Source organism: Oncorhynchus masou, chromosome 18 (genome assembly GCF_036934945.1).
Source record: "Oncorhynchus masou masou isolate Uvic2021 chromosome 18, UVic_Omas_1.1, whole genome shotgun sequence".
Lineage (NCBI taxonomy): Eukaryota > Metazoa > Chordata > Actinopteri > Salmoniformes > Salmonidae > Oncorhynchus > Oncorhynchus masou.
This window is the reverse complement of record NC_088229.1, coordinates 12,357,182-12,381,273: the sequence shown is the minus strand read 5'-3', so window position 1 is coordinate 12,381,273 and position 24,092 is coordinate 12,357,182. Positions and strand designations below refer to the sequence as shown.

At 45.7% G+C, this 24,092-nt stretch overlaps 1 protein-coding gene across 1 annotated transcript in view; it reads right to left on the bottom strand.

Moving 5' to 3' along the window:
* The window catches only part of LOC135503979 (sodium channel protein type 8 subunit alpha-like), a 127,907-nt gene that overhangs the window by 64,837 nt on the left and 38,978 nt on the right, over positions 1-24,092 (bottom strand). Inside the window, exons 7-9 of the mRNA XM_064922192.1 lie at positions 4,197-4,418; positions 3,743-3,806; positions 2,744-2,885 (exon numbers count right to left, since the gene is read on the bottom strand). Coding sequence (XP_064778264.1) covers positions 2,744-2,885; positions 3,743-3,806; positions 4,197-4,418 — 428 coding nt within the window. The remainder of the gene's footprint in view (positions 1-2,743; positions 2,886-3,742; positions 3,807-4,196; positions 4,419-24,092) is intronic.

The following is a 24,092-nucleotide window of genomic DNA, read 5'->3' as shown; positions in this document are numbered from 1 at the left end:
TGACTCGGTACCGGTGCTCCCTGTATATAGCCTTGTTATTGTAATTCTTATTGTGTTACTTTTTATTTTAGCCTACTTGGTAAATATTTCCTTCTTCTTGAACTGCACTGTTGGTTAAGGGATTGTAAGTAAGCATTTCTACAAGCAAAGTCTACACGTGTTGTATTCGGCGCATGTGGCAAATAAAGTTTGATTTTATTTGAAGCCATTAAAAACAGTTTATCACAGCTCATTAGGCTTTATTACGTTTGATAGGTTGAGTACACATCACGGCATTCTGTATCAAAAGGTAACTTCCTCCATACCTTACTTTATTATTAACCTATAGATGTACATATCAGTCCTTAGATCAACGTTGGACTCTCTCCTAACACAGGACGCTGAAAAGAAAATTACATTTGTCCGGGAAAAGCTATATGAACATGGCGATAAGCCAGGAAAGTACTTGGCGTACCTAGCTAAAAAGAGAGCTGACTCAGTCAATAACTACTATTACTGATTCTGATGGCAATCATTTATATGAAAATAAATTGATAAATGACTCTTTAGAAATGTTATGCAAATCTTTATGCCTCAGAACTGACAAATGACGCACCCAAATTAATGGAGAACTTATTTTGTAGGATTGAGCTCCCTACTATCTCCGAAGAACAGAGGTCTCTCCTTAATGCCCCTATTATCGAGGAAGAGGTAATGTTTGCAATTAAGAATCTGCAAAATGATAAGGCCCCAGGACCAGCTGGGTTTTGTAGTGAGTTCTATAAAGAGTTCCATGGCCTGATCCTTGAGCCATTGCGTGATATGTTTAACCACTCATTTTCAAATGACCAGCTCCCTCAAACGCTGAGAGAAGCCAACATATCACTTGTTCTCAGAAAGGGAAAATGTCCAGAGTCTTATTCCTTGTACAGACCCATTTCACTTCTGAATGTGGATAGAAAATTGCTTTCTAAAATTCTAGCCACAAGATTAGGGGACTCACTGCCACTAATTGTGAAAGGAAACCAAACTGGCTTCATTAAGGGCCGTAAGTCATGCAACAATATCAGGCGGCTTCTTAATTAATGTAATTCAAGCCTACCAACAAAGTGCTATGGCTGGTCTTGTGCTCTCCTTAAATGCTGAGAAAGCATTTGATCGTGTGGAGTGGTCTTACCTATTCTTTGCTCTAAATAGATTTTATAAAATGGGTGAAAGTTTTATATGACGATCCTCAGGCTGCTGTCCTTACTAATTGGCTAAGGTCAAATAGCTTCTCTATACACAGTGGTACCAGACAGGGATGTCCTTTGTCCCCTCTCCTCTTGCAACTATTTGAAAAAATACCTTTATTTAACTAGGCAAGTCAGTTAAGAACAAATTCTTATTTTCAATTATGGCCTAGGAACAGTGGGTTAACTGCCAGTTCAGGGGCAGAATGACAGAGTTGTCCTTTGTCAGCTCAGGGGTTTGAACTTGCAACCTTCCGGTTACTAGTCCAACGCTCTAACCACTAGGCTACCCTGTATATATTTAAATTTTATTTTCAATCTCTTTTCCATTTTAATTCAATTATACCTTCCGGTAACCTGCCTCACGCAATGTGAGACGGAACCGCTATTATGTTTAATTTTTAGACTTTACAGCCAGAACCATCTAGCCATCAGAAGCTAACTAGCTAATTAGCTACACGCTATTTAATCATTGTTAGCCACTGCTGGTGGTATTTAACTTCTGCACAGATACCAGCCCTTTTTTTTGCCTGGATAATACTTGCCATTCTACCAGTATCGGACTGTTTCTCCACTACAACGCCGGACCATTACTCCTGATCTTCAATGCTAGCCCCGCCTCACCACCACGTCTGGGATATGGCTGTTTCTTTGCAACTCTGCCTTGAAGGCCAGCATCCCAGAGTCACTTTCTTCACTGTTGACGTTGACACTGGTGTTTTGCGGGTACTATTTAATGAAGCTGCCAGTTGAGAACTTGTGAGGCAACTGTTTCTCCAACTAAACACTCTAATATACTTGTCCACTTGCTCAGTTGTGCACCAGGGCCTCCCACTCCTCTTTCTATTCTGGTTAGTGCCAGTTTGGGCTGTTCTGTGAAGGGAGAAGTACACAGCGTTGTACGAGATCTTCAGTTTCATGGCAATTTCTCGCATGGAATAGCCTTCATTTCTCAGAACAAGAATAGACTGACGAGTTTCAGAAGAAAGTTCTTTGTTTCTGGACATTTTGAGCCTGTAATCGAACCCACAAATTCTGATGTTCCAGATACTTAACTAGTCTAAAGAAGGCCAGTTTTATTGCTTCTTTAATCAGAACAACAGTTTTCAGCTGTGCTAACATAATTGCAAAAGGGTTTCTAATGATCAATTAGCCTTTTAAAATGATAAACTTGGATTATCTAACACAACGTGCCATTGGAACACAGGAGTGATGGTTGCTGATAATGGGCCTCTGTACGCCGATGTAGAAAATCTGCCATTTCCAGCTACAATAGTCATTTTACAACATGAACAATGTCTACACTGTATTTCTGATCAATTTGATGTTATTTTAATGGACAAAAAATTGCTTTTCTTTCAAAATTAGGACATTTCTAAGTGACCCCAAACTTTTGAACAGTAGTGTAACTCAAAACCAAACCAACATATCCTTTGGTAAAAAACAAGCCTGATTCACCAGCATAGATATACAATATCATAGATAGAAGCAATGTATATTATACTGTATGTTCTATTTCATTCTGTTCTCACCAGCATGTAGAGGTTCTCCCAGAAGTCCTGTGTCATGAGTCTGAAGAGAGCCAGGAAAGCCCATCCAAAGCTGTCAAAGCTGGTGTAACCGTAATTTGGATTCCTGCCAGCTTTCATGCATGTGAAGCCTTCAGGGCAGCGGCTGGGGGGAGAGGACAGGGCCACACAACCATACAAAGACTCAGCAATATTTACATACAAAAACAACATGGCTGCCAGATGTTACAGTTGTCTGGTTTAATGAAAGAATAAGAATAAGGCAGATAGACAGGCAGACACCGACAGAAGGAGAGACAGACAGACAGACAGACAGACAGACAGACAGACAGACAGACAGACAGAGAGACAGACAGACAGACAGACAGACAGACAGACAGACAGACAGACAGACAGACAGACAGACACATTTGAACCAGTGGAGAGTGATAGCGCTGAAGTCATCCATATATCCTATGGAAAACTCCCAATGGCGCATGAAGACGGAATTATTTCAATTTGAAGCGCGCCATATGGGGGTGAATGACACCAAAAACACACTAAGGATTATGATGAGGAGACTGGTGGGAGGAGCCATTACAATGAGCCTGGACTCCTATAGATCCTCCCACCAGCCTCCTCTGGTAAATAGCAAAGGATCATGGATGATGTAGTTGTTTTCATCCTGCCTGAGAGACGCGCGCAAAGATCACAGACCGGCTCGTGATTGGTCTGTGTCAGCACGTGGTCCTGCGTGACTACAAATGTAGTAGTCAGAATGGATCACTATTTAATTAAATATCTAGATTTGTAGCGAACTTGAAAATAATTCACTGTGGGTATCGAAATTCATCATAATATACTAATTTTAGACTCCAAAACAGTTGTCTAGAAAACATCTTTGGACCATTCTGGAAATCAAAATTTACATAGACTTTCTTGGGCAGACCAGGTTTTTTGGCACAGCTTGGGCAGAGCTCGTTCAGCTCCAGAACGGACACCAGGGGCCTGTATGCAACTCACCCAGAATCTGAACTGTTGCCACATAAAAGGGCATCCAATTGTCTAGGCAAGAAGTAGAAATTTTCTGGTGAAAGAAACACAACACACACATACAGAATAGCGTCAGAATAACATTCCCTATCTGTATTTTCTAATGGCCATTTAGGAGTAGAAGGCTAAACCTCTGCAGCTATGTAGATCAGTGGAGGCTGCTAAGTGGAGAACGGCTCATAATAACTGCTGGAACGGCGCGAATGGAATGGCATCAAACCATGTGTTTGATGTATTTGACACCATTCCACTGATTCCGCTCCTGCCATTACCACGAGCCCGTCCTCCCCAATTAAGATCCCACCAACCTCCTGTGATGTAGAGGAATATAGGACAAACTTTCTCAGCAAATGGAAACATTTTTGCTACGTTGTGCTCTTAAAAACACAACCCTGGTGTGTTTGACTGCGGCCAGGCTACGTACTGTCGTTATTGATGTATTCATTCCAGTCGAAGCCTTTGCTGCCGTTGGCCAAGAAGTTCTCGGTGGAGTTGATTGGCCAAATCACGCATTTTTGTCGTAGGTTGCCCATGAAGAGTTGTAGTCCAATCAGAGCGAAGACACCGAGACAGAATACCGTGAGGATCATAACATCTGACAATTTCTTCACGGATTGTATTAGAGCACCGACAATGGTCTTCAGGCCTGTGGAGGGAGAAACAAACACACACAGACGAACGTTTGCACACACACACACACAAACGCACAGAGGCACAAACACAGACGGACGTGCACACACACAAACCAAAGAGATGATGCAGAAGGTTTGATTATGGGAGACGATCTTGGGGTTCCCAGACAAGGTGACTTTGCTGTTCTGTATTGCCTGTCTAATAAGTCCATGATCAAAGTACTGTACTTTTCTGTCTAATAAGGCCATGATCAAAGTACTGTACTGTATTGCCTGTTTAATAAGTCCATTACCAAAGTACTGTGCTATACTGTCGAATAAGTTCATTATCAAAGTACTGTACTATCCTGTCTAATAAGTCCAATATCAAAGTACTGTACTATACTGTCTAATAAGCCCATTATCAAAGTACTGTACTATACTGTCTAATAAGTCCATTATCAAAGTACTGTACTCTATTGCCTGTTTAATAAGTCCATTACCAAAGTACTGTACTATACTGTCTAATATTTCCATTATCAAAGTACTGTACTATACTGTCTAATAAGCCCATTATCAAAGTACTGTACTATGCTGTCTAATAAGTCCATTATCAAAGTACTGTACTCTATTGTTTAATAAGTCCAAGTCCTATTAATAAGCCATTATCAAAGTACTGTACTATAATAAGCCCATTATCAAAGTACTAATACTTCTAATAAGCCCATTATCAAAGTACTGTACTATACTATAAGCTTATCAAAGTCTAATACTGTCTAATAAGCCCATTATCAAAGTACTGTACTATACTGTCTAATAAGCCCATTATCAAAGTACTGTACTATACTGTCTAATAAGCCCATTATCAAAGTACTGTACTATACTGTCTAATAAGCCCATTATCAAAGTACTGTACTATACTGTCTGCTTTATGTCCATTCCTTCATCAACCAGTATTCAACTTACAGTATATTGTGCGATGGGATGGATTGTCCTGAGTATCCATTATAACACGCACATTAAACCCTTATGCCTGAGTTGGGTATTTAATAATACAATACAAATTGATGCGTCATCAGTATATAGTATGTACCTGTACACTGAGTATACAAAACATTAAGAACACCTGTTCTTTCCATGACATAAAACAATTGAGACATGGATTGTGTATGTGTCCCATTCTGAGGGTGAATGGGCAAGACAAAATATTGAAGTGCCTTTGAATGGGGTATGGTAGTAGGTAATGTTTCCTCTAAACTGAGTGCTTGCTTTAGTGGGCAGCTCCCCTCGGACTGCCGGTGCAGAAGCAATATGAGATTAAACTTCACTCAATTTTCTACAGTTTTCCCCTTTAGTTAACACTATCAAAGTTTCACCTCACTGTGGGAATTGTGATTGAATCAACACAATATTAGCAGCGTTCAATGTAATATACCAAAATAAAACAAACTATGCAAGATTTAGTATGCAAAACTAATTGTGTAAGAGATTTTCTCATAGGCAGAGCGCATTGGTGTATGATTCTATTGTATTGACAGCACAACTCATGATGTACTCTATACGGTGCGCCATAACCAATCAGAGCAGCAGTAGGCCTATATGCAAATAGCCATTGCCATATATGGATCCGTGCCATTCACTTTGAACTGGACTGTGTTTAGGCTACAGTATGAGTGGTCTTGAGTAGATGTGTTTGTGTTGAGATCAAAGTGAGAGCTGCATGGAGCAATGTGTGCACATTTGTTCACATTATTTGCTAGTTAGTGAATTATTAGCCCAGTTATAGATCATTTGTAGTCAACAATGGGGGAGTGATTGCTTCCTACAAGAGCACAAAACATATAGATTCCTATCGTTCTTTGAATAGCCAGTTGTGAGCCACAGAGATAGGTAGCTAATAGGCAGACGGTGGCATCATTTGTCTGATTCTCTGTAATAATGGGAATAATAATGAATTTGATTTTGTAAAGTGGTTTCTTGCACCAATTTATTTATATTTAACGAGGCAAGTCAGTTCAGATTAAATTCTTATTTACAATGACAGCCTAGGAATGGTGCCTTAACTGCCTTGTTGAGGGGCTGAACAATTTTACCTTGTCAGATCAGGGATTCGATCTTAGCAACCTTTTGGTTACTGGCCCAACGCTCTAACCACTAGGCTACCTGCCGTCTTAATGTACTTATCTATTTTTAGTGTATGCAACATGATGGACTGACTGGTTTAAATGTGTCTGATGTGAGAAACTATGTGTATGTGATTCTTTTAATGGGAGGCGAAGACGAAGAAAAATGTCCATCCTGGATGGACGATAAAGTTTTATTCTATTCTGTCAAACACAACATTTTCAGTCACGTCCTTGTCTGAAGGACAAGTGGATTAACAGGTTCATGTCAAGACCTGCATGTTTTTCTTCAAAAGTCTCATGGAATGTAGGCCTATATTGAACACCACACATTGGCTGCTACTGAAGGCTGATAGAACAGCTAATTCCATGTTAAATGTGGTGGGATGCATTTTCTCCATGTTGTTGATGGTAGGCTGCTCAGGTACGGCTGCATTATGATCAAATGGCCACAGTAGCCAACATGACCACTTTTAAAACTATCACAACATTCAAGTTTGCGCTCAGCAGACCAGGACTCAGTGTCGAAAAAAAATCTAGGGAAAATTGGTAGTAGGTGCCAGGTGCACTGGTTTGTGTCAAGAACTGCAACGCTGCTGGGTTTTTCACGCTCAACATTTTTCCATGTGTATCAAGAATGCTCTACCATTCAAAGGACATCCAGCCAACTTAACACAACTGTGGGAAGCACTGGAGTCAACATGGGCCAGCATCCCTGTGGAACGCTTTAGACACCTTGTAGAGTCCATGCCCCGACCAATTGAGGCTGTTCTGAGGGGAAAAGAGGGGGTCAATAGTAGGAAGATGTTCCTAATGTTTAGTATACTCTGTGTATATATCAAACAAGGAAAAATTGTCTACAAAAAGTAGAACCTTGTAGTGGGTTGGGTTGAAAAGCTGACATTTGATATCTAACATTTAAATAACATAAATAGAAATAACGTAAAATGTATATTTCATTAGTTAAAAACAGTACAACTTCAGACAAATTTCAACAACTGATTACAGATAAATCGTTTTATAATACAAATATGAACAATAAATATCCAAAAGCCATCCCCTCTGTTTAGAGGTTTAGTAATGAGACACTCACTGCTGTATACAGTTAGTTGATATGCCACTACTGAACCAGGAAGAGATCTATTAGTATCACTGGCTGTATACAGTTAGTTGATATGCCACTACTGAACCAGGAAGAGATCTATTAGTATCACTGGCTGTATACAGTTAGTTGATATGCCACTACTGAACCAGGAAGAGATCTATTAGTATCACTGACTGTATACAGTTAGTTGATATGCCACTACTGAACCAGGAAGAGATCTATTAGTATCACTGACTGTATACAGTTAGTTGATATGCCACTACTGAACCAGGAAGAGATCTATTAGTATCACTGACTGTATACAGTTAGTTGATATGCCACTACTGAACCAGGAAGAGATCTATTAGTATCACGGACTGTATACAGTTAGTTGATATGCCACTACTGAACCAGGAAGAGGTCTATTAGTATCACTGACTGTATACAGTTAGTTGATATGCCACTACTGAACCAGGAAGAGATCTATTAGTATCACTGATGTATATAGTTAGTTGATATGCCACTACTGAACCAGGAAGAGATCTATTAGTATCACTGACTGTATACAGTTAGTTGATATGCCACTACTGAACCAGGAAGAGATCTATTAGTATCACTTAATGTATACAGTTAAGAAAAACATGTAAAAAACATATCACTACAGAACCGGGACGAGACGTATAGTATCTCGCCTTGCAAAAGATTTCCTCTATGTTGCCAGTATGGCCAGTGGCGGATTACAGCTAAACCAGAAGGGGAGGACTCCAGGAAACTGAACAGTGAGACGGCAATCCATAAGAAAGAAAAGAAGTAACCACAGCAGTACAACGAGGGGATATGATAAGAGGTCAGAGGTTCAGGCAGGTAGGGGGAAGAAACCAATGACATGCAGGCTGAACAGAAACCATTCAATGCCACCGCCACTCTGGGGCCTTTTCCTCTCATACCTGTCATTAGGTTAAAGCACAAACATCTTACCCCAACTCTACTATAGCCAGACTCTTACCCCAACTCTACTATAGCCAGACTCTTACCCCAACCCTACTACAGCCAGACTCTTACCCCAACTCTACTACAGCCAGACTCTTACCCCAACTCTACTACAGCCAGACTGTTACCCAAACTCTACTACAGCCAGACTCTTACCCCAACTCTACTTACAGCCAGACTCTTTCCCCAACTCTACTACAGCCAGACTGTTACCCCAACTCTACTACAGCCAGACTGTTACCCCAACTCTACTACAGCCAGACTGTTACCCCAACTCTACTACAGCCAGACTCTTACCCCAACTCTACTACAGCCAGACTCTTACCCCAACCCTACTACAGCCAGACTCTTACCCCAACCCTGCTACAGCCAGACTCTTACCCCAACTCTACTACAGCCAGACTGTTACCCCAACTCTACTACAGCCAGACTCTTACCCCAACTCTACTACAGCCAGACTCTTACCCCAACTCTACTACAGCCAGACTGTTACCCCAACTCTACTACAGCCAGACTCTTACCCCAACTCTACTACAGCCAGACTCTTACCCCAACTCTACTACAGCCAAACTCTTACCCCAACCCTACTACAGCCAGACTCTTACCCCAACTCTGCTATAGCCAGACTCTTACCCCAACCCTACTACAGCCAGACTCTTACCCCAACCCTATTACAGCCAGACTCTTACCCCAACTCTACTACAGCCAGACTGTTACCCCAACTCTACTACAGCCAGACTGTTATCCCAACTCTACTACAGCCAGACTCTTACCCCAACTCTACTACAGCCAGACTCTTACCCCAACCCTACTACAGCCAGACTCTTACACCCAACCCTACTACAGTCAGACTCTTACACCAACCCTGCTACCGCCAGACTCTTACCCCAACCCTACTACAGCCAGACTCTCACCTCATCTTACCCCAACCCTACTACAGCCAGACTCTTACCCCAACCCTGCTACAGCCAGACTCTCACCTCATCATACCCCAACCCTACTACAGCCAGACTCTTACCCCAACCCTACTACAGCCAGACTATTACCTCATTTTACCCCAACTCTGCTACAGCCAGACTCTTACACCTCATCTTACCCCAACCCTACTACGGCCAGACTCTTACACCTAACCCTGCTACAGCCAGACTCTTACCCCAACCCTACTACAGCCAGACTCTTACCTCATCTTACCCCAACCCTGCTACAGCCAGACTCTTACCCCAACCCTACTACAGCCAGACTCTCATCTCATCTTACCCCAACCCTACTACAGTCAGACTCTTACCCCAACCCTACTATAGCCAGACTCTTACCCCAACCCTACTACAGCCAGACTCTTACCTCATCTTACCCCAACCCTACTACAGCCAGACTCTTACCCCAACCCTACTACAGCCAGACTCTCCTCATCTTACCCCAACCCTACTACAGCCAGACCCTTACACCTAACCCTGCTACAGCCAGACTCTACCACCTCATCTTACCCCAACCCTACTACCCTACTACAGTCAGACTCATACCCCAACCCTACTACAGCCAGACTCTTACCCCAACCCATTCCTGTAGGTTCATGCTCTACAACATCCGCAGAGTACGACCCTGCCTCACACAGGAAGCGGCGCAGGTCCTAATCCAGGCACTTGTCATCTCCCGTCTGGATTACTGCAACTCGCTGTTGGCTGGGCTCCCTGCCTGTGCCATTAAACCCCTACAACTCATCCAGAACGCCGCAGCCCGTCTGGTGTTCAACCTTCCCAAGTTCTCTCACGTCACCCCGCTCCTCCGCTCTCTCCACTGGCTTCCAGTTGAAGCTCGCATCCGTTACAAGACCATGGTGCTTGCCTACGGAGCTGTGAGGGGAACGGCACCGCAGTACCTCCAGGCTCTGATCAGGCCATACACCCAAACAAGGGCACTGCGTTCATCCACCTCTGGCCTGTTCGCCTCCCTACCACTGAGGAAGTACAGTTCCCGCTCAGCCCAGTCAAAACTGTTCGCTGCTCTGGCCCCCCAATGGTGGAACAAACTCCCTCACGACGCCAGGACAGCGGAGTCAATCACCACCTTCCGGAAACACCTGAAACCCCACCTCTTTAAGGAATACCTAGGATAGGATAAAGTAATCCTTCTCACCCCCCCCCCCTTAAATGATTTAGATGCACTATTGTAAAGTGGCTGTTCCACTGGATGTCATAAGGTGAATTCACCAATTTGTAAGTCGCTCTGGATAAGAGCGTCTGCCAAATGACTTAAATGTAAATGTAAATGTACTACAGTCAGACTCTTACCCCAACCCTACTACAGTCAGACTCTCCCCTCATCTTACCCCAACCCTAATACAGCCAGACTCTCTCCTCATCTTACCCCAACCCTAATACAGCCAGACTCTTACCCCAACCCTACTACAGCCAGACTCTTACCCCAACCCTACTACAGTCAGACTCTTACCCCAACCCTAATACAGCCAGACTCTTACCCCAACTCTACTACAGCCAGACTCTTACCCAACTCTACTACAGCCAGACTCTTACCCCAACCCTACTACAGCCAGACTCTCTCCTCATCTTACCCCAACCCTACTACAGCCAGACTCTTACCCCAACCCTGCTACAGCCAGACTCTTACCCCAACCCTACTACAGCCAGAATCTTACCCCAACCCTACTACAGCCAGACTCTTACCCCAACTCTACTACAGCCAGACTGTTACCCCAACCCTGCTACAGCCAGACTCTTACCCCAACCCTACTACAGTCAGACTATTACCCCAACCCTGCTACAGCCAGACTCTTACCCTAACCCTACAGCCAGACTCTCACCTCATCTTACCCCAACCCTACTACAGCCAGACTCTTACCCTAACCCTACAGCCAGACTCTCACCTCATCTTACCCCAACCCTACTACAGCCAGACTCTTACCCTAACCCTACAGCCAGACTCTCACCTCATCTTACCCCAACCCTGCTACAGCCAGACTCTTACCCCAACCCTGCTACAGCCAGACTCTCATCTCATCTTACCCCAACCCTACTACAGTCAGACTCTTACCCCAACCCTACTATAGCCAGACTCTTACCCCAACCCTGCTACAGCCAGACTCTTACCCCAACCCTACTACAGCCAGACTCTTACCTCATCTTACCCCAACCCTGCTACAGCCAGACTCTTACCCCAACCCTGCTACAGCCAGACTCTCATCTCATCTTACCCCAACCCTACTACAGTCAGACTCTTACCCCAACCCTACTATAGCCAGACTCTTACCCCAACCCTAATACAGCCAGACTCTTACCCCAACCCTACTACAGCCAGACTCTTACCCCAACCCTACTACAGCCAGACTCTCCTCATCTTACCCCAACCCTACTACAGCCAGACCCTTACACCTAACCCTGCTACAGCCAGACTCTCACCTCATCTTACCCCAACCCTACTACCCTACTACAGTCAGACTCATACCCCAACCCTACTACAGCCAGACTCTTACCCCAACCCATTCCTGTAGGTTCATGCTCTACAACATCCGCAGAGTACGACCCTGCCTCACACAGGAAGCGGCGCAGGTCCTAATCCAGGCACTTGTCATCTCCCGTCTGGATTACTGCAACTCGCTGTTGGCTGGGCTCCCTGCCTGTGCCATTAAACCCCTACAACTCATCCAGAACGCCGCAGCCCGTCTGGTGTTCAACCTTCCCAAGTTCTCTCACGTCACCCCGCTCCTCCGCTCTCTCCACTGGCTTCCAGTTGAAGCTCGCATCCGTTACAAGACCATGGTGCTTGCCTACGGAGCTGTGAGGGGAACGGCACCGCAGTACCTCCAGGCTCTGATCAGGCCATACACCCAAACAAGGGCACTGCGTTCATCCACCTCTGGCCTGTTCGCCTCCCTACCACTGAGGAAGTACAGTTCCCGCTCAGCCCAGTCAAAACTGTTCGCTGCTCTGGCCCCCAATGGTGGAACAAACTCCCTCACGACGCCAGGACAGCGGAGTCAATCACCACCTTCCGGAAACACCTGAAACCCCACCTCTTTAAGGAATACCTAGGATAGGATAAAGTAATCCTTCTCACCCCCCTTAAATGATTTAGATGCACTATTGTAAAGTGGCTGTTCCACTGGATGTCATAAGGTGAATTCACCAATTTGTAAGTCGCTCTGGATAAGAGCGTCTGCCAAATGACTTAAATGTAAATGTAAATGTACTACAGTCAGACTCTTACCCCAACCCTACTACAGTCAGACTCTCCCCTCATCTTACCCCAACCCTAATACAGCCAGACTCTCTCCTCATCTTACCCCAACCCTAATACAGCCAGACTCTTACCCCAACCCTACTACAGCCAGACTCTTACCCCAACCCTACTACAGTCAGACTCTTACCCCAACCCTAATACAGCCAGACTCTTACCCCAACTCTACTACAGCCAGACTCTTACCCAACTCTACTACAGCCAGACTCTTACCCCAACCCTACTACAGCCAGACTCTCTCCTCATCTTACCCCAACCCTACTACAGCCAGACTCTTACCCCAACCCTGCTACAGCCAGACTCTTACCCCAACCCTACTACAGCCAGAATCTTACCCCAACCCTACTACAGCCAGACTCTTACCCCAACTCTACTACAGCCAGACTGTTACCCCAACCCTGCTACAGCCAGACTCTTACCCCAACCCTACTACAGTCAGACTATTACCCCAACCCTGCTACAGCCAGACTCTTACCCTAACCCTACAGCCAGACTCTCACCTCATCTTACCCCAACCCTACTACAGCCAGACTCTTACCCTAACCCTACAGCCAGACTCTCACCTCATCTTACCCCAACCCTACTACAGCCAGACTCTTACCCTAACCCTACAGCCAGACTCTCACCTCATCTTACCCCAACCCTGCTACAGCCAGACTCTTACCCCAACCCTGCTACAGCCAGACTCTCATCTCATCTTACCCCAACCCTACTACAGTCAGACTCTTACCCCAACCCTACTATAGCCAGACTCTTACCCCAACCCTGCTACAGCCAGACTCTTACCCCAACCCTACTACAGCCAGACTCTTACCTCATCTTACCCCAACCCTGCTACAGCCAGACTCTTACCCCAACCCTGCTACAGCCAGACTCTCATCTCATCTTACCCCAACCCTACTACAGTCAGACTCTTACCCCAACCCTACTATAGCCAGACTCTTACCCCAACCCTAATACAGCCAGACTCTTACCCCAACCCTACTACAGCCAGACTCTTACCCCAACCCTACTACAGCCAGACTCTCCTCATCTTACCCCAACCCTACTACAGCCAGACCCTTACACCTAACCCTGCTACAGCCAGACTCTCACCTCATCTTACCCCAACCCTACTACCCTACTACAGTCAGACTCATACCCCAACCCTACTACAGCCAGACTCTTACCCCAACCCATTCCTGTAGGTTCATGCTCTACAACATCCGCAGAGTACGACCCTGCCTCACACAGGAAGCGGCGCAGGTCCTAATCCAGGCACTTGTCATCTCCCGTCTGGATTACTGCAACTCGCTGTTGGCTGGGCTCCCTGCCTGTGCCATTAAACCCCTACAACTCATCCAGAACGCCGCAGCCCGTCTGGTGTTCAACCTTCCCAAGTTCTCTCACGTCACCCCGCTCCTCCGCTCTCTCCACTGGCTTCCAGTTGAAGCTCGCATCCGTTACAAGACCATGGTGCTTGCCTACGGAGCTGTGAGGGGAACGGCACCGCAGTACCTCCAGGATCTGATCAGGCCCTACACCCAAACAAGGGCACTGCGTTCATCCACCTCTGGCCTGTTCGCCTCCCTACCACTGAGGAAGTACAGTTCCCGCTCAGCCCAGTCAAAACTGTTCGCTGCTCTGGCCCCCAATGGTGGAACAAACTCCCTCACGACGCCAGGACAGCGGAGTCAATCACCACCTTCCGGAGACACCTGAAACCCCACCTCTTTAAGGAATACCTAGGATAGGATAAAGTAATCCTTCTCACCCCCCTTAAATGATTTAGATGCACTATTGTAAAGTGGCTGTTCCACTGGATGTCATAAGGTGAATTCACCAATTTGTAAGTCGCTCTGGATAAGAGCGTCTGCCAAATGACTTAAATGTAAATGTAAATGTACTACAGTCAGACTCTTACCCCAACCCTACTACAGTCAGACTCTCCCCTCATCTTACCCCAACCCTAATACAGCCAGACTCTCTCCTCATCTTACCCCAACCCTAATACAGCCAGACTCTTACCCCAACCCTACTACAGCCAGACTCTTACCCCAACCCTACTACAGTCAGACTCTTACCCCAACCCTAATACAGCCAGACTCTTACCCCAACTCTACTACAGCCAGACTCTTACCCAACTCTACTACAGCCAGACTCTTACCCCAACCCTACTACAGCCAGACTCTCTCCTCATCTTACCCCAACCCTACTACAGCCAGACTCTTACCCCAACCCTGCTACAGCCAGACTCTTACCCCAACCCTACTACAGCCAGAATCTTACCCCAACCCTACTACAGCCAGACTCTTACCCCAACTCTACTACAGCCAGACTGTTACCCCAACCCTGCTACAGCCAGACTCTTACCCCAACCCTACTACAGTCAGACTATTACCCCAACCCTGCTACAGCCAGACTCTTACCCTAACCCTACAGCCAGACTCTCACCTCATCTTACCCCAACCCTACTACAGCCAGACTCTTACCCTAACCCTACAGCCAGACTCTCACCTCATCTTACCCCAACCCTGCTACAGCCAGACTCTTACCCCAACCCTGCTACAGCCAGACTCTCATCTCATCTTACCCCAACCCTACTACAGTCAGACTCTTACCCCAACCCTACTATAGCCAGACTCTTACCCCAACCCTGCTACAGCCAGACTCTTACCCCAACCCTACTACAGCCAGACTCTTACCTCATCTTACCCCAACCCTACTACAGCCAGACTCTTACTCCAACCCTGCTACAGCCAGACTCTTACCCCAACCCTGCTACAGCCAGACTCTCATCTCATCTTACCCCAACCCTACTACAGTCAGACTCTTACCCCAACCCTACTATAGCCAGACTCTTACCCCAACCCTAATACAGCCAGACTCTTACCCCAACCCTACTACAGCCAGACTCTTACCCCAACCCTACTACAGCCAGACCCTTACACCTAACCCTGCTACAGCCAGACTCTCACCTCATCTTACCCCAACCCTACTACCCTACTACAGTCAGACTCATACCCCAACCCTACTACAGCCAGACTCTTACCCCAACCCATTCCTGTAGGTTCATGCTCTACAACATCCGCAGAGTACGACCCTGCCTCACACAGGAAGCGGCGCAGGTCCTAATCCAGGCACTTGTCATCTCCCGTCTGGATTACTGCAACTCGCTGTTGGCTGGGCTCCCTGCCTGTGCCATTAAACCCCTACAACTCATCCAGAACGCCGCAGCCCGTCTGGTGTTCAACCTTCCCAAGTTCTCTCACGTCACCCCGCTCCTCCGCTCTCTCCACTGGCTTCCAGTTGAAGCTCGCATCCGTTACAAGACCATGGTGCTTGCCTACGGAGCTGTGAGGGGAACGGCACCGCAGTACCTCCAGGCTCTGATCAGGCCCTACACCCAAACAAGGGCACTGCGTTCATCCACCTCTGGCCTGCTCGCCTCCCTACCACTGAGGAAGTACAGTTCCCGCTCAGCCCAGTCAAAACTGTTCGCTGCTCTGGCCCCCAATGGTGGAACAAACTCCCTCACGACGCCAGGACAGCGGAGTCAATCACCACCTTCCGGAGACACCTGAAACCCCACCTCTTTAAGGAATACCTAGGATAGGATAAAGTAATCCTTCTCACCCCCCCCCTTAAATGATTTAGATGCACTATTGTAAAGTGGCTGTTCCACTGGATGTCATAAGGTGAATTCACCAATTTGTAAGTCGCTCTGGATAAGAGCGTCTGCCAAATGACTTAAATGTAAATGTAAATGTACTACAGTCAGACTCTTACCCCAACCCTACTACAGTCAGACTCTCCCCTCATCTTACCCCAACCCTAATACAGCCAGACTCTCTCCTCATCTTACCCCAACCCTACTACAGCCAGACTCTCCCCTCATCTTACCCCAACCCTACTACAGCCAGACTCTTACCCCAACCCTACTACAGCCAGACTCTTACCTCAGCTTACCCCAACCCTACTACAGCCAGACTCTTACCTACTACAGCCATACTCTTACCTTATCTTACCTACTACAGCCAGACTCTTACCCCAACCCTACTACAGCCAGACTCTTACCCCAACCCTACTACAGCCAGACTCTCCTCATCTTACCCCAACCCTACTACAGCCAGACCCTTACACCTAACCCTGCTACAGCCAGACTCTCACCTCATCTTACCCCAACCCTACTACCCTACTACAGTCAGACTCATACCCCAACCCTACTACAGCCAGACTCTTACCCCAACCCATTCCTGTAGGTTCATGCTCTACAACATCCGCAGAGTACGACCCTGCCTCACACAGGAAGCGGCGCAGGTCCTAATCCAGGCACTTGTCATCTCCCGTCTGGATTACTGCAACTCGCTGTTGGCTGGGCTCCCTGCCTGTGCCATTAAACCCCTACAACTCATCCAGAACGCCGCAGCCCGTCTGGTGTTCAACCTTCCCAAGTTCTCTCACGTCACCCCGCTCCTCCGCTCTCTCCACTGGCTTCCAGTTGAAGCTCGCATCCGTTACAAGACCATGGTGCTTGCCTACGGAGCTGTGAGGGGAACGGCACCGCAGTACCTCCAGGCTCTGATCAGGCCCTACACCCAAACAAGGGCACTGCGTTCATCCACCTCTGGCCTGTTCGCCTCCCTACCACTGAGGAAGTACAGTTCCCGCTCAGCCCAGTCAAAACTGTTCGCTGCTCTGGCCCCCAATGGTGGAACAAACTCCCTCACGACGCCAGGACAGCGGAGTCAATCACCACCTTCCGGAGACACCTGAAACCCCACCTCTTTAAGGAATACCTAGGATAGGATAAAGTAATCCTTCTCACCCCCCTTAAATGATTTAGATGCACTATTGTAAAGTGGCTGTTCCACTGGATGTCATAAGGTGAATTCACCAATTTGTAAGTCGCTCTGGATAAGAGCGTCTGCCAAATGACTTAAATGTAAATGTAAATGTACTACAGTCAGACTCTTACCCCAACCCTACTACAGTCAGACTCTCCCCATCTTACCCCAACCCTAATACAGCCAGACTCTCTCCTCATCTTACCCCAACCCTAATACAGCCAGACTCTTACCCCAACCCTACTACAGCCAGACTCTTACCCCAACCCTACTACAGCCAGACTCTTACCCCAACCCTACTACAGTCAGACTCTTACCCCAACCCTAATACAGCCAGACTCTTACCCCAACTCTACTACAGCCAGACTCTTACCCAACTCTACTACAGCCAGACTCTTACCCCAACCCTACTACAGCCAGACTCTCTCCTCATCTTACCCCAACCCTACTACAGCCAGACTCTTACCCCAACCCTGCTACAGCCAGACTCTTACCCCAACCCTACTACAGCCAGAATCTTACCCCAACCCTACTACAGCCAGACTCTTACCCCAACTCTACTACAGCCAGACTGTTACCCCAACCCTGCTACAGCCAGACTCTTACCCCAACCCTACTACAGTCAGACTATTACCCCAACCCTGCTACAGCCAGACTCTTACCCTAACCCTACAGCCAGACTCTCACCTCATCTTACCCCAACCCTACTACAGCCAGACTCTTACCCTAACCTTACAGCCAGACTCTCACCTCATCTTACCCCAACCCTGCTACAGCCAGACTCTTACCCCAACCCTGCTACAGCCAGACTCTCATCTCATCTTACCCCAACCCTACTACAGTCAGACTCTTACCCCAACCCTACTATAGCCAGACTCTTACCCCAACCCTGCTACAGCCAGACTCTTACCCCAACCCTACTACAGCCAGACTCTTACCTCATCTTACCCCAACCCTGCTACAGCCAGACTCTTACTCCAACCCTGCTACAGCCAGACTCTTACCCCAACCCTGCTACAGCCAGACTCTCATCTCATCTTACCCCAACCCTACTACAGTCAGACTCTTACCCCAACCCTACTATAGCCAGACTCTTACCCCAACCCTAATACAGCCAGACTCTTACCCCAACCCTACTACAGCCAGACTCTTACCCCAACCCTACTACAGCCAGACTCTCCTCATCTTACCCCAACCCTACTACAGCCAGACCCTTACACCTAACCCTGCTACAGCCAGACTCTCACCTCATCTTACCCCAACCCTACTACCCTACTACAGTCAGACTCATACCCCAACCCTACTACAGCCAGACTCTTACCCCAACCCATTCCTGTAGGTTCATGCTCTACAACATCCGCAGAGTACGACCCTGCCTCACACAGGAAGCGGCGCAGGTCCTAATCCAGGCACTTGTCATCTCCCGTCTGGATTACTGCAACTCGCTGTTGGCTGGGCTCCCTGCCTGTGCCATTAAACCCCTACAACTCATCCAGAACGCCGCAGCCCGTCTGGTGTTCAACCTTCCCAAGTTCTCTCACGTCACCCCGCTCCTCCGCTCTCTCCACTGGCTTCCAGTTGAAGCTCGCATCCGTTACAAGACCATGGTGCTTGCCTACGGAGCTGTGAGGGGAACGGCACCGCAGTACCTCCAGGCTCTGATCAGGCCCTACACCCAAACAAGGGCACTGCGTTCATCCACCTCTGGCCTGCTCGCCTCCCCTACCACTGAGGAAGTACAGTTCCCGCTCAGCCCAGTCAAAACTGTTCGCTGCTCTGGCCCCCCAATGGTGGAACAAACTCCCTCACGACGCCAGGACAGCGGAGTCAATCACCACCTTCCGGAGACACCTGAAACCCCACCTCTTTAAGGAATACCTAGGATAGGATAAAGTAATCCTTCTCACCCCCCCCCTTAAATGATTTAGATGCACTATTGTAAAGTGGCTGTTCCACTGGATGTCATAAGGTGAATTCACCAATTTGTAAGTCGCTCTGGATAAGAGCGTCTGCCAAATGACTTAAATGTAAATGTAAATGTACTACAGTCAGACTCTTACCCCAACCCTACTACAGTCAGACTCTCCCCTCATCTTACCCCAACCCTAATACAGCCAGACTCTCTCCTCATCTTACCCCAACCCTACTACAGCCAGACTCTTACCCCAACCCTACTACAGCCAGACTCTTACCCCAACCCTACTACAGCCAGACTCTTACCTCATCTTACCCCAACCCTACAGTCTCACCCACAGCTCTTCCCTTCAGGACAGGCAACATCTTCAGGCAGAACCCCCAGTGGCTGAAGCAATTAATCCATAGAATGCAAGAGGATTCCAAACATTTCCAGAAACAGAATGTTTCTCACACATGGAACTGAAAGCCCTGAAGGGCTTCTGTTGTCCCTCTGCAGGCTTGGCCTACGCCTCTTCTTGTATAATATGGTCCCAACGTAACTTAAACCTCTAGGAAGCTGACTAGTGACGGAAAAATGTACCATTAGTGAGGTGTCATGCAACTAATCAATATATTGTTGAAATAATAAGAAACAATCTCTTCTATATTTTCAGTGACACTACAGAGTGAATTTACCTTATACATTATAAACATGTTATACATTATAAACATCAAGGATTGACATTTATTGACTATAATCCGGACAGGATTTAGAGAGTAATCCCTTTTTCTTTTTGACACCTCCCTGTTTTTACTTCTCATGAGTTGTCAATACAACAGATTCCCAAGGAAATATGTCCGTCAAAATGGGAGAAACCCACAGTTTGTCTTTTCTGTGAGAAGAAAAATAACTCGGTTCATCATCAACGGTTCATCATTATGTAATTTCATCATTATGTCACCATGATGTCACTTCAACCAGTTTTGCCGAGCTTTGCCAGCTGGGGACCAGAACCATAGCTGACCATCCAGGATCAGGGGAAAATCTCCCCCCGCCAGAATTCTCCCCCCTTCACGTTCTTCATTGTTGCGACTTGCTTTCTAGTTGAGATTTCTGCTCTTCACTCCGTTGACAGTTTAGTTTACATTTCACTGATCTTAGTAGCAGAAAGCATTTTTGTCTGTAGTTTTCGGTTTGGCTATTTGTTTCAAGTGTTTGTGGCGGTTCTAGCTTGTATGGCCCCTGGGCGAACCCCTCCATCAGTGCCCGCGCCTGCCCCCACCCTTGGCAAGATGCCGTTCTGGGCGGTTGCCCATGTCGCACATAAATCCGCTACAGATTTTGTATTAGTCTATAAATAAATCTCTTTGCCAAAATTGGTCATCTCTCCCATGTCTTATTGAACTAGTATTTTTGAAAGTGTAAGGATAGTAATTCAGCCATAGTTGTTCTGAAATGTTTATTGCTTGCCAACATTTTACTCCCTCCTCTATGTTTAATATAACACACATACAATAATTATTCATTTCAGTCGCCTATCCTGATGTGAAGTTTGTTCTATAGAAACTGTTTGACTCTGTTGTGTGCCACAGAAAGTATTTGACTCTAGCTACAAAATTAAGGAAATTAGAAGGGGGGGAATCTGGCAGGGGGGAGATTTTCGGCACAACACCGGCACCTCTACGCGAGAGAGAAAAAATCACTGTTTGCAAAGTAAAAATTCTAACAAAAGCAATCAGTGTTCATTCGAGTTGCCTCCTCATTAATTCTCCTGCCCCCGGAAAACAACATCATGTGAAAATGTAGATTTTCAGCCCACACCTGATATTCTAAGTTGGGCCGGCTCGGGTTAATGGTTTGTGCAACATTATAGCCTATGCTTGAGACCAATGTGTGGCCGTTGATGGGGTGAAAGACTGAAGAGCGCCTGTATCTCTCAGAACTAGAATGACATTTACTCTCTATGATCGCTCTCCCTCTCTCTGCTAGACATGAGCCTGCACCTCTCATCTCTCCAGGGTTGTACTTCATCATTTATTTCCTTATAGAATCATAGCCGCGGAAGCAGAACCCCTCTCCCGCGCTCACTTTCTGTTCTGGCATCTCCCGATTTACAACTTAAGCACTACCATCCTTCATATACCATATCATATACTGTATGTATATTGAAATACATTTGCCAGAGTTATAGAATAACTGCTGTCTGTTCAGAAAGGAATGGCATCATTTAAAATACTACACCAGAAGTAGGTCCATCATTAATAATACTACACCAGAAGTAGGTCCATCATGTATAATACTACACCAGAAGAAGGTCCATCATGTATAATACTACACCAGAAGTAGGTCCGTCATGTATAATACTACACCAGAAGTAGGTCCATCATTTATAATACTACACCAGAAGTAGGTCCATCATGTATAATACTACACCAGAAGTAGGTCCATCATGTATAATACTACACCAGAAGTAGGTCCATCATTTATAATACTACACCAGAATGTATAATACTACACCAGGTCCATCATTTATAATACTACACCAGAAGTAGGTCCATCATTTATAATACTACACCAGAAGTAGGTCCATCATTTATAATACTACACCAGAAGTAGGTCCATCATTTATAATACTACACCAGAAGTAGGTCCATCATGTATAATACTACACCAGAAGTAGGTCCATCATTTATAATAATACACCAGAAGTAGGTCCATCATGTATAATACTACACCAGAAGTAGGTCCATCATTTATAATACTACACCAGAAGTAGGTCCATCATGTATAATACTACACCAGAAGTAGGTCCATCATGTATAATACTACACCAGAAGTAGGTCCATCATTTATAATACTACACCAGAAGTAGATCCATCATTAATAATACTACACCAGAAGTAGATCCATCATGTATAATACTACACCAGAAGTAGGTCCATCATGTATAATACTACACCAGAAGTAGGTCCATCATGTATAATACTACACCAGAAGTAGGTCCATCATGTATAATACTACACCAGAAGTAGGTCCATCATGTATAATACTACACCAGAAGTAGGTCCATCATGTATAATACTACACCAGAAGTAGGTCCATCATTTATAATACTACACCAGAAGTAGGTCCATCATGTATAATACTACACCAGAAGTAGGTCCATCATTAATAATACTACACCAGAAGTAGGTCCATCATGTATAATACTACACCAGAAGTAGGTCCATCATGTATAATACTACACCAGAAGTAGGTCCGTCATGTATAATACTACACCAGAAGTAGGTCCATCATTTATAATACTACACCAGAAGTAGGTCCATCATGTATAATACTACACCAGAAGTAGGTCCATCATGTATAATACTACACCAGAAGTAGGTCCATCATTTATAATACTACACCAGAAGTAGGTCCGTCATGTATAATACTACACCAGAAGTAGGTCCATCATTTATAATACTGCACCAGAAGTAGGTCCATCATTTATAATACTACACCAGAAGTAGGTCCATCATGTATAATACTACACCAGAAGTAGGTCCATCATTTATAATACTACACCAGAAGTAGGTCCGTCATGTATAATACTACACCAGAAGTAGGTCCATCATTTATAATACTACACCAGAAGTAGGTCCATCATTTATAATACTACACCAGAAGTAGGTCCATCATGTATAATACTACACCAGAAGTAGGTCCATCATGTATAATACTACACCAGAAGTAGGTCCATCATGTATAATACTACACCAGAAGTAGGTCCATCATGTATAATACTACACCAGAAGTAGGTCCATCATGTATAATACTACACCAGAAGTAGGTCCATCATGTATAATACTACACCAGAAGTAGGTCCATCATGTATAATACTACACCAGAAGTAGGTCCATCATGTATAATACTACACCAGAAGTAGGTCCATCATGTATAATACTACACCAGAAGTAGGTCCATCATGTATAATACTACACCAGAAGTGTTTCCCATGCCAGTGAAGCCCCTTGAGTTGAAGGTTGATAGGGAGGGAGGGAGAGAGAGAGTCAGGGAGAGAATTGTATTTGTGTGTTTTATATATATATATATATAGTCTTCCTGGTTGTGTAATAGTCATGTGACTCATCTTGATTTTGATTCATCAGATCTCTGCCCAAACCACCAAACACACATACACTCTTAGCTGGAACACTGGTATCTGTCGTTCTTGTGATGTTTTGCTTGGTGTTATTTGAGCTGTGTGATGGGAGACCGGGTCAATCAGCTTGTACATGTAAGTCGCTCTGGATAAGAGCGTCTGCTAAATGACTTAAATGTAAATGTAAGGAGGTCCATCATGTATAATACTACACCAGAAGTAGGTCCATCATGTATAATACTACACCAGAAGTAGGTCCATCATGTATAATACTACACCAGAAGTAGGTCCATCATGTATAATACTACACCAGAAGTAGGTCCATCATTAATAATACTACACCAGAAGTAGGTCCATCATGTATAATACTACACCAGAAGTAGGTCCATCATTT